The sequence below is a fragment of the Podarcis liolepis genome, assembly GCF_965112155.1.
Source record: "Podarcis liolepis genome assembly, chromosome: 15".
NCBI classification, from domain to species: Eukaryota; Metazoa; Chordata; class Lepidosauria; order Squamata; family Lacertidae; genus Podarcis; species Podarcis liolepis.
The window spans coordinates 595,232-612,306 of record NC_139566.1 but is presented as its reverse complement, the minus strand read 5'-3'; the positions used below and the strand labels follow the sequence as shown (position 1 = coordinate 612,306).

Below are 17,075 nucleotides of genomic sequence, written 5' to 3'. Positions count from 1 at the left end.
TAGGTACAAAATGTGCTGCAAAGTGTTGCTGAGTTGCATGCCATTTCCTGACTACAGAAACAAAATAAAAAAATTCCTTCCAGTAGCACCTTAGAGACCAACTAAGTTTGTTCTTGGTGTGAGTTTTCGTGTGCATGTACCCTGGAAGGAATTTTTTTTTATTTTGTTTCGACTACAGCAGACCAACATAGCTATCTACCTGTAACTAGTTACAGGTGGGTAGTACAAAAGAATTTCAGAAATAGACTGGAAAGAGAAGTTGCTGAATTGCAACTTATTACCAAACTTTAAACCATGGAGAGACCTGGTCTGAATAGAGACATTGGATTCTTATCTCATTATACATGATAAAGCTATTTTTAGCCATCTCACCCCTTGCTTTTTCCTGTAAGACCAACTGCAGTCGTTAACAGTCGTCAACAGGTTTACCACACCTATCAGCCAATCACCCATTCCCCCCCCTTCTAATACCCCTCCCCACCCTCTCACTATATAGAAGGGTCTGGTGACTTCTGTTTCAGTGTATCTGAAGAAGTGTGTATGCACACGAAAGCTCATACCAAGAACTAACTTAGCTGGTCTCTAAGGTGCTACTGGAAGGAATTTTTTTATTTTGTTTCGACTATGGCAGACCAACACAGCTACCTACCTGTAACCTGAATAAAGAGTTCACAGTCCACGGAGACCTGCCTCTTTCTGCAGACCTGTGTCTGACTCTAATGATGATGATAATAATAATAAATTTATTATTTATACCCTGCCCATCTGGCTGGGTTTCCCCAGTGCACAATTCAGCGGCCAGGTCGCTCGCTGGACTTCCAAGGCAGGAGATTCCCACCAAACATTAGGAATCATTTTCTGATGCTAAGAGCTGCCTGACTGTGGAATGGGCTTCCTCGGGAGGTGGTGGGCTCTCCTTCCCTGGAAGTTATTTAAATGAAGGTTGGCTGGCCATCCGCCAGGGATGGTTTAGCTGTGATTCCCGCATTGCACGGAGTTGAGAACCCTCAGAAGTCCCTTCCAAATTGACAGTTCTGTGATTGTGAGGAAGGAAGGCGGGTTCATAGGGGTGGTTTGTGGCCCGTCTCCCATCCTTTCTCCACCCCCTTGCAAAAGATCCCCCCCCCAGCCCCAGAGTCTCCCATGAAGTTGGACCACCTCCAGGATCCCCAGTCAAGACTCCACCTTCCTCTTTATTGCCCAGGTTTATTGTCTATCTGTACAGATACAAATGTCAGGGTTTGTGTGTGTGTGTCGAAGGTAAACCTTCCCAACCCCAGCCCCCCCCCCCCGACGGACGGACGACAGCTCCCTCCGTCCAAAATCCCGGCTGCTGGGCCTTGGAGTCTGACGATATCTGGAGGTTTGGGGGAACAGCTGGTTTTTAAGGGGGTCGTTAAGAATCCTTTCCGGGGGCCCTTCTCTGCTCCGTCGATGAAGCCCCACATCCGCCTTTCGCTCTCCGGCCAGCTGCCCTGTCGCCTCGCGCTCTCTGTGGCTTGTCCATGCTTCCGCCTCACTGGGAAGCGTGCCTGGAGCGGGCCTCCTGGCCTGGCCCGGCCACCTCTCCCCATGGCCCCCTCAGACCTTGGACTCGCTCTCGGCACTGGCGAGGTTCCCGTTCCTCTCCTTGTCTGCGTCCTCTTCCACTGCTGCTTTCTCGGTGGTCCCTTCCTCCACCTTCTCGTCCAGCCGGCTGGGGATGGACCAGTAGAGGTGGGCATCCATGCGGGCGGCCGCCTCAGTCAGTTCCCTGGCGCTGCAGCTGGGCGTGGGCACCTCGAAGGTCTGGTGGAAGCTGTTGTAGTCCACTTCATAGAAGCCGTCCTCCAGAGAGAGGACGGACATGAAGCGGTGGCCCCACAGGACCTCGTCCATCAGGTACGAGCTTCGCGCTTGGCAGGTCATCCCTGGGGGGGGGTCAAAGCAGAGAAAGTGGGGAAACTGAGTCAGAACGGGCAGAGTCACCAAACGCCACCTTCAGCTGGAGGCGGACGTTCGACCGGCCGAGATGGTGCCGCGTAATGCCCTGGAATGAAACCCATCTTATACAGTGGTACCCCGCAAGACGAACGCCTCGCAAGACAGAAAACCCGCTAGACGAAAGGGTTTTCCGTTTTGGAGGCGCTTCGCAAAACGAATTTCCCTATGGGCTTCCTTCGCAAGACGAAAGCCCATAGGGAAATCTCCGGGACAGCGGGGAAGCGCAGCGCTCCTCCGAAGGCTGGCGGTGGGGCGGAGAGACCTTCTCCCCGCGCCAGCCTTCGGATGGCTTTCCTGAAGACTTGGGGTGGGAGGAGGGTTTTCCTTCCCACCGCCAACATTCAGAATGCTGTTCTGAATGTTGGCGGTGGGGAGGAAAAACCCTCCTCCCACCGCAAGCCTCGGGAACAGAGGAGAAGCGCTGCGCCCCTTCCCCTCTGTTCCCGTACCTGTCCTGAAGGCTTGCCATGGGGAGAAAAGCCCTTCTCTGCACCGCCAGCCTGGCAAGCGGTTTCCATAGGAACGCATTAATTGATTTCCAATGCATTCCTATGGGAAACCGTGCTTCGCAAGAAGAAAAACTCGCAAGAAGAAAAAACTTGCGGAACGAATTAATTTCGTCTTGCGAGGCACCACTGTATATGGCAGTAGCTACTCTTTTAGGGACGCGGGTGGTGCTGTGGGTTAAACCACAGAGCCCAGGGCTTGCCGATCAGAAGGTCGGCGTTTGGAATCCCCGCAATGACAGGGTGAGCGCCCGTTGCTCGGTCCCTGCTCCTGCCCACCTAGCAGTTCACAAGCACGTCAGTGTGCAAGTAGATAAAGAGGTACCACTCTGGCGGGAAGGTAAACAGCGTTTCCGTGCACTGCTCTGGTTCGCCAGAAGCGGCTTAGTCATGCTGGCCACATGACCCGGAAGCTGTACACCGGCTCCCTCGGCCAGTAAAGTGAGATGAGCGCCGCAACCCCAGAGTTGGCCACGACTGGACCTAACGGTCAGGGGTCCCTTTACCTTTTTAGCTTCCCTTTGGAACTCCCTGCCTATTGCGTCAGGGATCTATCTTACATGAGCTGCCCACTGTTTCCCTGAGTCATGGGTAGGCAAACTAAGGCCCGGGGGCCGGATCCGGCCCAATCGCCTGTGGACAGTCCAGGAATCAGCGTGTTTTTACATAAGTAGAATGTGTGCTTTTGTTTAAAATGCATCTCTGGGTTATTTGTGGGGCATGGGAATTCGTTCACCCCCCTCCCAATAATGTCTGACCCACCACAAGGTCTGAGGGACCAGCACCCTGCTGAAAACGTTTGCTGACCCCTGCCTAAGTCAAGTTGTCACATCTCCTGCTGAGCTTCTTCATACACAAAGAGCAGAGCCGGCCCACCGATGAGGCGAGCTGAATCACCTGCCTCAGCCAAGAGGAGGCACCCCGCCTGCCCCACTGCTGCCGCCTGAGGAATGCTCCCATATTTAGTTCCTTATCTATTAGATTTATATACTGACTGCTGGGTCCACCTATTATTATTACTCATTTATTATTGAATTTATATACCGCCCTGTACCCGGAGGTCTCAGGGAGCTCCACAGAACAATCTCTTCCATCTTTTGGATGGTCGTTAAAGGGGAAAACCAAGCTAAACCAGGTGAAAATGCTATCAAAGGAAGAAATTCTTAGCCACCTGAATGTCTATATAGCCCAAACAGCTTAATCAACAGAAAACGGCTTCATTGCCCCACTAAATTGCGCAGCCAAGAGAGAAACCGCAGAGCACTCGCCCCAGTTTTCAAAGCACACCAACGCTTTGACTTGAGTTTAAGTAGCACAAGTACTGTCTGCACTGACTGGCAGCAGTGGCCCTCCAGGTTTTCCGAAAGAGCAAGCAGCTCCACTTCCGCCTGGGACGTTCTGCATGCAGAGCAGCTGTTCTGCCATGGAGGCTTTCATCTAAAAAACCCCCAAAGTTCTAGTCCTCATGGTTCTGTTTTAAATGGGAAGCTGCCTTATACTGAGCCAGACCATTGGGGGTCATCTGCTGGGCCTTTGAGTCTCCCCTCCCTCCCCCCTCGCCCCCAGCCCACCCCAACCAAGCCCAGTGATCTTAAAAGCCTGAGACACACATACACCCCACTGGCACTCCATCCGTGAGCCAGAAGCCTTTGCAAGCAGCACCCAGAGCAGGAGGCTTATGCAAGTGCACACGGGGCAGAGAAGGGGAGAGAAGTCAATGCTGGAGGGTCCTGGGAGGTGAAGCTCCCCCCCCGAAAGTTCCTGAGGCTCTGGGTCCATTTGCACACCACCAGCCACAGCTCAGCGCTGTGAGAAGGACCTATAGCCTGACTCAGAAACATGAGGACTAGAACCTTGGTTTATTTGGGGGGGGGGGAGGCCTGTAGGAACCAGCACTGGAGGTCCCAGGATCAACCCCCCCCCCGGCATCTCTGGGAAGGGTTTGGAGAAACCCCAGAGTCTGAAACTCAGGAGAGCCTCTGCCAGTCAGTGCAGGAAATGCATAGCTAGATGGCCCAATGGTCTGACTCGGGATAAGGCAGTTTCTGGCTGCCCATCTACCATAGCTGTCAAGCGTCCCTTATTTGGAGGGACAGTCCCTTATCCCAGCGCCGTGTCCCGCTGCTGTCCCTTATGGATGATGTCCCTTAAATTTCCCGGGTTTCAAAGGAAGCAGCTCCTCTCCCTCCCTCCCTGCCGGCCAGGGAGGAGGGAGGCTCCAACTGGGTTGCTTGGCTGCGTTGCTCACCCAGTAAGGAGGTGACGCTGGTTTTCCTTGTTGTGTCCCCTTTGCCGGGTTGCTGCGCTACGGGAACCACCACTTGAGGCTTCGTTTGGCTGCTGGATGACTAAAATCCCTCATTTTGGCTGCTGATCCCTTATTTTCAAATCTGTAAGTTGACAGCTATGCCATCTACTCCTGAGCCCAGTTCTAGCTTAGGGACTGCCTAGTGCAGGGGCCAGCAACCTTTTTCAGCTGTGGGCCCGTCCACCGTCCCTCAGACTATGTGGGGGGGGCAGACTATATTTGGGGGGGGATTAACGAATTTCTATGCCCCACAAATAACCCAGGGATGCATTTTAAAGGACACATTCTAATCATGTAAAAACACGGTGATTCCCAGACCGTCCACAGGCCAGATTGAGAAGGCGATTGGGCTGGATCCAGCCCCTGGGCCTTAGGTTGCCTACCCCTGGCCTAGGGCCTTCTATCCCAGCTCAATCCCACAAGCTCACCTGCAGGAGCATCACTGGGCAAGGTGCTGAGGCTCAATAGGAACACGAGAAGCTGCCTTAAGAATGCAAGAAGAGCGTGCTGGATCAGGCCCAAGGCCTCTCTAGTCCAGCAGCCTGTTGTCCCAGGGCCTTCTTGGTGGTGGCTGCTCCCAGACAACCTTGGAGCTGCCTCCCTGGAGAAGCTGCTTGCTGTCCTTCCCTTCCACTGGCAGGTGGAAACCTTCTTGTCCCAACAGGCGTTTGGGAAGTGACTGCTTTTAAGGCCTGGGGCCATGCTGTTTTTATTGGTTTTTATTGGTTTTTATTGGTTTTTAATAGAGCTCATATATATAGTATATAGTTTTATATTCTCTCAATGTTTAATTGTATTCTCATAATCAATTTTTCTATGTTTTTAGCTGTTCTTGTTTCTGTCTGTAAGCTGCCTTTAGTCCTGTCAGGTGAGAAGGCAGGAAAATCATCATTATCATCATCATCATCCTCACCATCTCTCTCTCTCTCTGAGCTGTTTACAGCAATAAACCATAAAACTGTACAATAGGAAAACTTTGTTCAGGGAAGTTTTTAATGTTTGATCCATTACTGTATTTTAATATTTTGCTGGAAGCTGCCCAGAGTGGCTGGGGAAGCCCAGCCAGATGGGCGGGGTATAAATAAATAAATTATTATTATTATTATTATTATTATTATTATTATTATTATTATTATTATTATTATTATTTATTATCCTATAAAAATTGGAAACAATCCAGACATTGATTAATCATTGTGGAAAGGTGTCCTCTCAATTGCCTGGGCAAGTCCTGATGGGATAGAAAAGTTGGCTTATGGGTTGGATAATTTTGGGGGGTCCCCTCCCTCCCTCCCTTCTGGCCCTCCCCCGCCTACCTGTGGCCTCCACCATCCCCTCCAGGATGACCACGATCTCAAAGTCGTCCTTCTTGAGCTGTTCCCGGGAGACCTCCCAGAAGGGGCTGTGCTCGTTGATCTCATGGCTGATGATGAGCGGGGAGACCAGGAAGAGGCGGTCGTCTCCGGTTTCGAAGCCCACGTTGATGTCCGTCTGGTTGAGGGGGATGAACTCCCCTTCCTGGGTCTGCTTGGACTTGATGAGCTTGGCTCGGATGGAGGCCTCCACGATGTGCGAGTTGCGCAGGTCCCCCACGCGGAACATGAGGCAGAGGCGGTCGTCGCGCAGGGAGACCACGGCGTGCGAGGAGAAGACCAGCGTCTCGGCCCGCTTGTTGGGCTGTGAGATCTTGACGAACATGCAGCCCACCATGAAGGCGTTGACCATGGAGCCCAGGATGGCCTGCAGCAAGAGCAGGATGATTCCCTCGGGGCACTTGTCCGTGATGACCCGGTGGCCGTAGCCGATGGTGGTCTCCGTCTCGATGGAGAAGAGGAAGGCCGAGACGAAGCCGTTGAGGTTGTTGACGCAGGGCGTCCAGGCGTCGTCACCCAGGTGGTCCAGGTCTCCTCGGCAGTAGGCAATGAACCACCAGATGAGGCCGAAGAACAGCCAGGTGCTGGCGTAAGCCAGGATGAAGACCAGCAAGCTGAATCTCCACTTGAGGTCCACCAGCGTCGTGAAAATGTCCGTCAGGTAGCGGTAGGTCTCGTGGACGTTGCCATGCTGGACGTTGCACTTGCCGTCCTTCTCCACGTACCGCTGGCGACCCCGCTTCTTCTCTGCCTTCTCAGGCTCCTCGCCCAGGCGCCGCAGGGCTGCCGGCCTGAGCTGGGGCCCCGGGACCTTGGCTTCGGGCGCCAGGGGCTCATGGATGGAGGAGAAGGCTGAGTTGTCCTTCGCCATGTTAGCGCTTGCGGGGCCCGGGCAGCGGCTCCAAGTCTGCGGAGGGGGAAACGCACGAGGCCGGGTTAGTGCCGGAAGCTGCCTGGTGCAGAGCCAGGCCACTGACTACGATATATATATATATCCGATATCCGATATACAATACACGATATCTTTATTGTCATTGTCCCATACAGAACAATGAAATTAAAGATCTGCATAAAACATTCAAAAACCCCTAAAAACTCTGAAACCCCATTTTAAAATACAATATACTATAGAGACTCCTTATGCTGCGTTTAGAACCAGAATTGCATTTGCATAGAAACTGTTTCTCAGGCGGCTAGTCCTGGTCTTTATAACCCTGGACCTTCTTCCAGAAGGCAGAAGCTGAAAGAGATCATTTCCGGGGTGCGCACGATTCTGTGCTATCTCTGCCGCTTTCTTATGGCACCTGGAAGCGTAGATTTGATCCAAGGTGGGAAGAGTGCACCCAATTATTCTCTCCGCAGTCTTGACAACCCTGGACAGCATTGTTTTTTCCCTGGCCGTGCAGCTCCCAAACCACACACACAGACCATAAGTTAGTACGCTCTCCACAGTGCAATGGTAAAATGCCATCAAGAGGTCCTTGGAGAGATTGTTTTTCCGGAGGATTCTCAGAAAATATAACCTGCTGTGCTCTCTTCATCAGGTCTTTGCTGTTTTCTCCCCAGGTTAGGTAGTCTCTCAACTCCATTCCCAGAAATCGAAACACCGAGACCTGTTCCACGCACTTCCCCTCAATAATAAGTGGCTGAATATTTAGTGTTGGCTGCTCTGACTGGCAGCAGCTCCTCAGGGTTTCAGGCGGGGAAAGGGTGTTTTTCCAGCCTTTCTTGGAGATGCTGCTAGTGGGGACTGAAGCTGGGCCTTCTGCATGCCAAGCAGGGGCTCTGCCTCTGACACAGGGCCCTCCCTTCAAAAGCAAAGCAGGATTCTAGTCCTCATGATTCAGAATAAAGAGTTTACCTGAGGAGAGCTGCCTTATACTGAGCTGGACTATTGGGGTCCATCTTGCTGAGTTCTGCCTTTCACTGACTGGCAGCAGCAGCAGCAGCAGCTCTCCAGGATATTCCAGGCAGGGGGTCTTTGCCCAAACTTACCTGGAGATCCCAAAGGGGACCGAATCTGGGACCTTTTGCCAGACAACTATTCCAGCGCTCTCTTTTACATCCACCAGAGGCCAGTCGTGGAACCCTTCCCCACTGACTCCATGCCAGGCCCACCCTGCACCAGTTGGCAGACAGGGCTGTGGTTGGAGCCGGGTGCGAGTTACTACCCAGGCAATAAGCAGACAAGATGAAACAGGAGCAGCGACGAGGCTGTCTGTTCCACAAAACGGAAGCATTTTATCTTCAAACGGTAAAAGCAGAGAAGTGTCAAAATTTGAGAGTGCGATTGTGCAATCACAAGGCGGGTGTCGCTCCTTTCCTTTATTTTTAAGCCTTTTATGCCTAAATCTTCACTGTGAAAAGTGCACCTGCTTGCCAAATCACGGCTAGTGCTCTGCGGCTTGTTAGAGAGACCTTTCTTGATGTTGTGTCCAGCCCTTACCTGGTGACAATCACAGACCCCCCAGAGGAAGATCGTGGACCTTCAGGAAGCACAGAATTATAGAATCACAGAATTGCAGAGCTGAAAGGGACTCTAAGGGTCATCTAGCCCAACCCCCTGAAGTGCAGGAATCTCAACTAAAGTATACAAGACACAGGATTTTGGCATTTTGCTCTTCACTCCAGCCACACCCACCCAGCCTTATTATGGTGACCTTGCCTCTGCGCCAGGTTTGGACCAAGACTGATGCTCTGGACCCGACTTGTTTGGACTGTGGGTGTTACGCTTAGAGGCTTTGATCTCCTGGGATCGGGACCCTAGATGCTAGAGGGTGCCAGTTCTACCTTCTGTACATCCAAGGATGCTGGGGAGAGGAGCAGAAGGTGGGCTGGGAGGAGAAGGAATGAATATTATGCAAAAATTCAAGAGTATTATTTCAAAATTCAACAGTGGAATGGTCTCCCTTGGAAGGCGGTGGACTCCCCTTCCTTCAAGGTTTTTAAACAGAGGTTGGATAGCCACCTGCCAGGGATGCTTCAGTTGTGAATTCTGCATTGCTGGGGGTTGGACTAGATGACCCCTGGGAACCCTTACAACTCTGTGATTCCCTTATGCTGTGAGTTCTGTGGCCCCTTAAGCGCTTTCAGGCTTATTGCAGCACCAGATTACATGGAGAAGAGTCCATGTTGTGAACCCATAGCCACTGAGAAAGCAGCCCAGGGTCCCTCAGTTGCCTTTGTAGCACAACAGGCCCATTTAAGGTCCCGCAAGGCTCTGTTCTGTGAATTTTTGATGTAACAGACCAACGGTGTCAGCCACTGGGCCCCGCAGGGAACCCTGGAGTCTCCAGAAAGTGCTCTGTTAATTGTGCTTGCAGGAACATTAACTGCTCCCAGGAAACATTTTTTTGCTACCATTCCTGCACCCACTTCGCAATTCATCGCGGGCCCAACATCGCCCATCCCTATTCCCAGGGATCGCTGGCTGCAGAAAATATCATCTTCATGGTGCTGCCCCATGCTGCAAAAACATGAGCATTATTCACCCTGCTCCTGGCATGCGCCTGTGTGTTTTTAAACTGCCTGTGTGGGGGTGTGGTGTGGGACCTGCCGATGCTAAAACTGGCATCCTTTTCGCATGGTGGGTTCAGGGAGAGGGTGACGTGGATTGAGGGGGGGGGGAGAGGCTCTCACTAAGTGGGTATTGTGCCTAGACAGGCATCAATTTTTTAAAACACACACACACCTACCTCTGCAGGTGTAAACACAGAATAAGTGGGGTTTACGTAACAGCCATGTTTCTCTGCACTGGGAGACATTGGAAGCTGGAATTTACAGAAGAGGGAGCCTGTTCCTGCTGGCTTCTGTCGCCGGGATTCTTGAGCTGTGATTCCTGCACAGCAAGAGGCGGACTGGATGGGGACCCCAGCTCTGCAATCTGTGATGCTAAATTTATATCCTGCCCTCCCTCCCGAAAGAGCGCAGGGTGGCAAAGCCCCAAAAAACTAAAGGGAGCGGGGAATTATTCCAAGGCACACAGAGACTGAGAAAGGGCTTGAAGGAAAAGGAAGGTCAAAAAGGCAACGTTCTGGATCAGACCTGTGACTCATCTAGTCCAGCATTCTGCCCTCACAGTGGGCAGTCGGTAGCCCCAAGGGGAATCCCAAGAGCAGGATCTGAACGCAAGAGCCCTCTGCCCTCCTGCGGTTTTGAGCAACAAGGCTATTCACAAGCACCGACTGCCTCCATCTGTGTGGGCAGACCATGGGCATTGTGGCTAGTAGCCACTGATAGCCCTCTCCTCCACGAATGTGTCTAATCCTCTTTTAAAGCCTCCCAGGTTGGTGGCTATCGATGCCTCCTGTGGCAAGGAGTTCCACAGCTCGACTATGTGATCTAAGGCTTGCACACTTCAAAATCTGAAGTTGCAACCACGAAGCCTAGAAACTTGGCCTTTTAAAAAATGCAATATGTAAGCCTTCCCCCTCTGCCTCAGTTTGTTGTTGTGGAATAAGTTGCAAACACCACTTATAAAGTTTCAAATCACATGCTTATTTCCCATGCGTGTTTAAAGGCTTGTTCCGGGTCTTTAGGCTGGAGGAGGAGATCGCCCAACTCCCTCCCAGGCTACCTGTCCCGATCTGGGCCCACGGATCTGTGCCTCCCTCAGCAGGGCTGGTGGCAAAGCTGCGAGGAGAGCAGGTGGGTGTGCTGTCGAGGCCCAGATGGCTCGGCTGATTAAGCACGGCGCTATTTTTAAACTGCGTCCGCAGCAATAATTGAACAATTGCACCCGTTCCTGATAAACCGTGTCTGTCTTTGGTTATTAATAGACAGTGTTTGGGGAAAGAGGCCACTCTCACCTGAGAATGTGTTCATAGACTCAGAGTATTATAAAGTCGGAGGGGACCCTGAGGGTCATCTAGTCCAACCCCCTGCAATTCAGGATTCACAGCTGAAGAATCCCTGGCAGGTGGGCATCCAACCTCTCCTTTAAAAGCTCCAGTGAAGCTTTTTGCAGGGAGGAGTCCAGAGTGGAGGACCCAAATCAATCGATTTAAATGGCAATAAAAGAGAGTCTGACTAAATATCATTAAGAACTTTCTGCCAGCAGGAGCTGTTTGACAGTGGGACACACTCCCTCGGAAGGTGGCGGATTCTGCTCCCTTGGAAGTTTTTAAGCAGAGCTTGGATTGGCAGCCTGTCAGAGATTCTTTAGCCGTGGTTCCTGCATTTCAGGGGGTTGGACTAGATGGCCCTTTGATGCCCCTTCCAAACCTGTAATTCGACTGTTCTGTAAAAATGATGCAGAAAGGGGATTGAGAGGTGCTTTGCTTTCTTAGGATACCCAAACATTTGGGTCAATTGACCGGCAGGAGTTTCAATATGGAGGAAAGATTGTGTTTTGCTTTGTTTTTTTCAAAAGGGTCAGAATTAATTTACAGGATTCACTGCCTTTTAAAGCCCAATCTCACAAGGGGACCCAGACCCCACAGGATGCCCCCCCCCGCCTTTCATTTTGATGGTTTGCAGGTAGACTCTCTCCCCTCCCCATAGCGCAGAGCAGAGGAGGCCACGTGCTTCTCTTACGTCAGACGCAACGCTAGGAACAGATTGCTGCAAAGATGGCAAGTGCTTTAACTCACAGGTCTGGGGGCGAAGGTCCCAGGTACACCTCCCTGGGCCCAACTCTGTGCCCCAAGGCTGAGCCCTGCATATCCAGGCCCTTAGAAGCCCCTCTTGAACCCTTCTCTGCCAGTGAAAGACTGAGGTGCCCCAAAAGAATCCAGGTGGGGTTTTTTACGTGTGTTGTTTTGCAGCTGGATTTCCTCCTCTTCCTGACTTGCTCCTGCACTGCATTCCTGCCCCCATTCCTATCTGGGACCCAGTCCATGCCAGCACCCTGGCAGAGACAAGACTGGGTGAGCGTGGACTTCAGCCCCTTCCCCTTTCTCCTCCTGGCAAGGAGAAGGAGGAACAAGCACACCAAGCAGGGCAGCCCTGGGGAGAGGTGTGTGTGTGTGTGTGTGTGTGTGTGTGTGTGCATGCGCACAGCACCCCCTGATGCGCTTCAGCTGCGACCTCACATACCAGCCTTGGACGCTGCCTCTCATTTTGGAGCCGTGTTCAGGCTCCCCTCCTGAAGCTCTCTCCATGGTCCTGATGCTTTGCCCATCAGCCTAGGCTCCTGGCTGGTGGTCTTGGGAAGCTCAACCTTGCTGTCCGCTGGCTGCTGCTTGGAGGTTCATAAGACCCTAGGAAGAGCCTGGCTGCTGGATCAGGCCAAAGGGGGGAGGGCATCTAGTCCAGCAGGTGCCCATCGTGGGAAACCCACAGGCAGGATTCCACCACAAGAGCCCTCTCCCTTCCTGCTTTTTCTAGCGACTGGCATTCAGAAGAATCACTGCTTCCAAGTGTGGCAGCAGAGCAGAGCCTTAGGAGAATGGGGGTGTTGAGCCCCCAAGGAGTCCCCCTATTTTCACTGGGGACTGGGACACAGGAAGCAGCCTTATGCCGAGTCAAACCACTGAGGCCCACACTGCCCAGTATAGTCTGCACTGACTGGCAGCAGACAGGAAAGGGCTCTTGCGCGTGGGTCCAGCTTGCAGGCTTCCCAAAGGAGGCATCTGGTTGGCCACTGTGAGAACAGGAGGCTGGACTTGACGGGCCCCCTTTGGCCTGATCCAGCAGCCAGGCTCTTCTGATGTCTTTATGGAACCTCCAGGCCCAGAGGCAGCCTATCTGAACTCCTAGGACCTTAGGGGGATTTGGCCACTGTGAGAACAGGAGGCTGGACTGGATAGACTCGCTTTGGCCGGATCCAGCATGCTTTTATTACATCCTTACATCTTTAATCCAAGGATAGCTGCTATGATCTGACTGCAGAGAGAGAGAGAGGCTACTGTCTGGACTCTGAGGGTCCCCAAAGCTTTAGGATAAAGGGGGTAGGAAGCCACCGGGAGCCCCCCGCCAATCCATCAAACCCCCTATGCTCTCACTACTAAGGATATGGGTCCTATCCTGAATCATCTCCCAATGCTGAGCTGAGCTTCCAGGATCCATTGGAAGCAGAACGCCATAGAAACTGCTTGCCGCCTGTGTCAGGATTTAACTGTTTGCAGTTGCTGGTGGGTGGGCGGGAGGTTGTTCCCAAGCCCTGAGACCTTCCTAAGAACCGCCAACCCCACCCAACACACAAATGTTCCTGTGGAGAAGAAAAGGTTCCCTGCTCTTGCCAACCCACCAACATCTGGCCTTGCCTGGCCCTCAATTTGCAGCCTGACTGCCCCCCCCTTTCCTTTTCCATCTCCCCACATATCTTAACTTCCTTGTTGAACAATGAAATGCACCAGGAGGGGAAGGCGTCCCTGCAAAACCGCCATGCCTCTCCTGCCCACCTGACTGATCAATTGCCAGGCACGAGGATTTGCAGATAGAAGAATAGAATTGCAGGAAGGCACCCAAGGGCTCATCTAGTCCACCCCCTGCCATGAGGGCAGGGGTCCTGAAGGGCTGTTGTCCAGGGGCAGCCCAGAAGGTCATGGGTTCAAGGTCCAGCGATGTCTCCAGGCAGGAGTGGGAACGTCTCATTGTTTGAAACCCGGGAGAAACCTTGGCCTCTAAGGAAGTTTGCAAGAGACCCTTAAAAAACTCCCTCTCCACTTTTGCTGCCTTAAAAAAGTTGTTATTGTCAGGATAAAGCAAGGCATAATAAGCATATACAATTCTGCGATTTTTAGGGAAATTGACCTTTCTCCCCTGCTCTCCTTTGCCCTTTCTCTCCCATTCCCCAGTCTTCCCTATCTCCCATGGCTGTTGTTTTCAGAATTAAAACAGGAGATACCATTGATTTTTACTTTGCAACTCACTCTGGAACTGCCCTTGCAATGGAGAGTGGGGCATGAAAGTTTTAAATAAAAATAAGTTTGCAGATTATACGGAAAGGAAGCATAAGAGGTGGGAAGTGAGATACGACTTTCCCTCCTCAGCTGCTGTTAAGGCCTCACAGTATACTCTGCAACTCAGAACAATGTAAAGGGGAAGAGCTACTGGCTGAGTGGTTAGAGCATTTGCTCTGCAGGCAGTTCAAGTTCAATCCCCAGTGCCTCCTGCTAGGGCTGGGAGAGACCCTGGAGAGCGCCTGCCGGTCAGTGCAGGAAGTACTGAGTTAGCTGGACCCTAAGGTTCTGAATCAGTACAAGGCAGCTTCCTAGAGATATAAGCCTAAACTGAGGAGACTGGCAATGGCAAGTTTCAAGGCAGGTAAGACACAATCATAGAGTCAAAAGGGGCCATAAGGGTCATCTAGTCCTACCCCCTGCAATGACAGCTGAAGAATCCCTGACGGACAGCCATCCAGCCTCTGCTTAAAAACCTCCAAGGAAGGAGAGCCCACCACCTCGCGAGGAAGTCTGTCCCCCTGCCAAACAGCTCTTGCTGTCAGAAAGTTCTTCCTGATGTTTAGTCAACATCTCCTTTCTTGTCCTTGGAATCCAGCAGCAGGAAACAAGCCGGCTCCCTCTTCCATGTAACAGCCCTTCAGATAACGGAAGGTGGCTCTCATATCTTGTCTCAGTCGTCTCTTCTCCAGGCTAAAGATCCCCAACTCCCTCTTTAGGGAAGCTGTTAATGTTTGATGCATTACTGTATTTTAATATTTTGTTGGAAGCCGCCCAGAGTGGCTGGGGAAGCCCAGTCAGATGGGCAGGGTATAAATAATAAATTATTATTATATTATTATTATAAGGCTTGGTTTCCAGACCCTCCTCTGGTTGCCCTCCTCTGAACAACCTTCCAGCTTCTCGATATCCTCCTTAAATTGTGGCGCCCAGAACTGGACACTGGACTCCTGGTGGGGTCTGGCCAAGGCCAAATAGAGCGGTATGCATTATTCTCTGGTGTCTGGCTCTTAACCAGAAGGTTGGTGGTTCGAGCCCACCCAGGGACACTTGTGGGTAGGATTCCTGCATTGCAGGGGTTGGACTAGATGACCCTCGGAGTACCCTTCCAACTCTACCATTCCCTGATTCTCCCCTTGCCCCCTGATTTGCTCTCCTCTACACACCTTCCAGCTCGTCCGTAAGACCTCCACCCCTCTCACAGGAACAGAGGGCGCTGCCTTCCTTCTACCGGGTCTGACCATTGGTCTACCCAGCTCCATACTGCCTACACTGACCGGCAGCAGTGGCTCACCAGGGTTTCAGCAACCCTGCCTGGAGGAGATGCCCCGGGGGGGTTGAACCAGAGACTTCTACTTGCAAGGCTGCTTCCCCTGAGAAGGTTATTCTCTCCGTGACCTCCTTCCCAGCCCACTCCCACCCGGGAAGGACCCCTGCCCGCCAAGCCGCCCGGAGCTCGTTTCCTTGGCAACCCGCTCCCTGCATCCTCCTCCTCCTCCTCCTCCATCCTCTGCTAAGGCCGCTGGGTCCCTCGAGGGAGCTGTCCGCTCACCTGGTGGTGCTGAAAGCGTCCTGCCTCTTGAGGTCAGCGGCGGCGTGGAGAGCGGAGCGGGAGGGCCGGGCAGGATCCGTGGCCGCCCCCCGGCGGGGCCCATCTCGCCCGGGCCGCCCTGCATGACATCCCCGGCGCCTCTTGCTCCTTCCCTCCTCCGCCTAAATTTAGCTGCAGCTCATCAGCCCCGGAGTCAGTCTCTCCCTCTCTATATATGGGAGACTCCCCCCCCCCACCGCGTTCCCAGGCACCCTTACTTCCCGGCCGTCGCCAAGGCAACGGCTCTGGACGTCCTTTGGCTGGGATGCTCAATGGTGGCGAGGCTGCACCGTCTCGGCTTAAAGAGAGAACCGGGAGGGGGAGCTCTGGCGGGCGAAGCAGAACCAACCTCGCCGCCCCCTCCCCGAAAACGCACGACCAGGCGTGATTTTGGAACTCGTCGGAGGGTGTCGCTGAGGGCCGGGTGTGCGCCAAGTGTCACTGGGGGGAGAAGGGAAACGTCAGGCCACCAGCCAGTCACGCTCTTATAGAATCATGGGGTTGTAGGCTTGAAGGGGGTACCCAGGGGTCATCTAGTCCAACCCCCTGTCGTGCCGGAATCACAGCTAACGAATCACTGATGGGTGGCCATCCAGCATCTGTTGGAAAACCTCCAGTGAAGGAGAGTTCTTGCTGCTGCTGCTGCTGCTGCTGCTGCTGCTGCTGCTGCTGCTGCCGTTGTTCATAGAATTGTAGGGTTGGAAGGGAACCCCAAGAGTCATCTAGTCTAACCCCCTGTGATGCAGGATTCACAGCTCAAGAATCCCTGACAGGTGGCCACCTGATTTAGAAATCTGCAGCGAAGGAAAGCTCACCACCTTCCAAGACTTTTGGTTTGGCCATCAGCCAGTCACTCTGTTGCAATTATTTATTTAGTCTTGATTTTAATAAGAATTGAACAGAGAAAGTGAAGGTGACCAAAAGAATCAGCTCACATTAAGATTCAATAACCATCCATCCCGCCCTCTTAATTTAGACATATCTATAGGTATCAGCTCTTCAGATGTCCAGATAGACACAAAATGAAATCCACAGCTGTATGAAGAAAGTTCCAAGGCTGTCAGGAGCGGCGGAGGCACTCAGATGGTTGCATAATGGATGTGAGCAATTTGTCCTCCCTGGCTCAGAGTAGAAGGTCTCTTGGAAAGCCAGTGTGATGCAGTGTCAGACAAAGACCAGCAAAACCAGGGTTCGAATCCCTGCTCAGCGATGAAGCTCCCTGGGTGAGCTTGGGCCAATCACCTCCTCTCAGCCTAGCCTACCTCACAGGGTGGTTGTGCAGATTAAATGAAGAAGAACAACAAAAAGAGCCCTGTAGCTGGATCAGGCCCAAGGGGGCCCGTCTAGTTCAGCCTCTTCTTCTCACAGTGACCAAATATACCTATGGACATAGGAATCGAGATAGACTGCCTCTAGTAGAGACATCACCTTGCCAACAAAGGTCCATATAGTTAAAGCCATGGTTTTCCC

The 17,075-nt window shown here is 52.5% G+C and overlaps 2 protein-coding genes across 2 annotated transcripts in view; one reads left to right on the top strand and one right to left on the bottom strand.

The window, feature by feature from the left end:
- LOC310694214 (zinc finger protein with KRAB and SCAN domains 3-like) overlaps positions 1-17,075 on the top strand; it is a 274,745-nt gene that overhangs the window by 200,316 nt on the left and 57,354 nt on the right. The window lies entirely within an intron of this gene.
- On the bottom strand, positions 1,187-16,087 carry KCNJ9 (potassium inwardly rectifying channel subfamily J member 9). The gene is made up of 3 exons (XM_083477240.1): positions 15,567-16,087; positions 6,114-7,077; positions 1,187-1,910 (listed from the first exon to the last, which is right to left on the bottom strand). Exons 2-3 carry the CDS (start codon positions 7,039-7,041, stop codon positions 1,582-1,584), a joined length of 1,257 nt encoding a protein of 418 aa, XP_083333366.1. The 5' UTR covers positions 7,042-7,077; positions 15,567-16,087; the 3' UTR covers positions 1,187-1,581.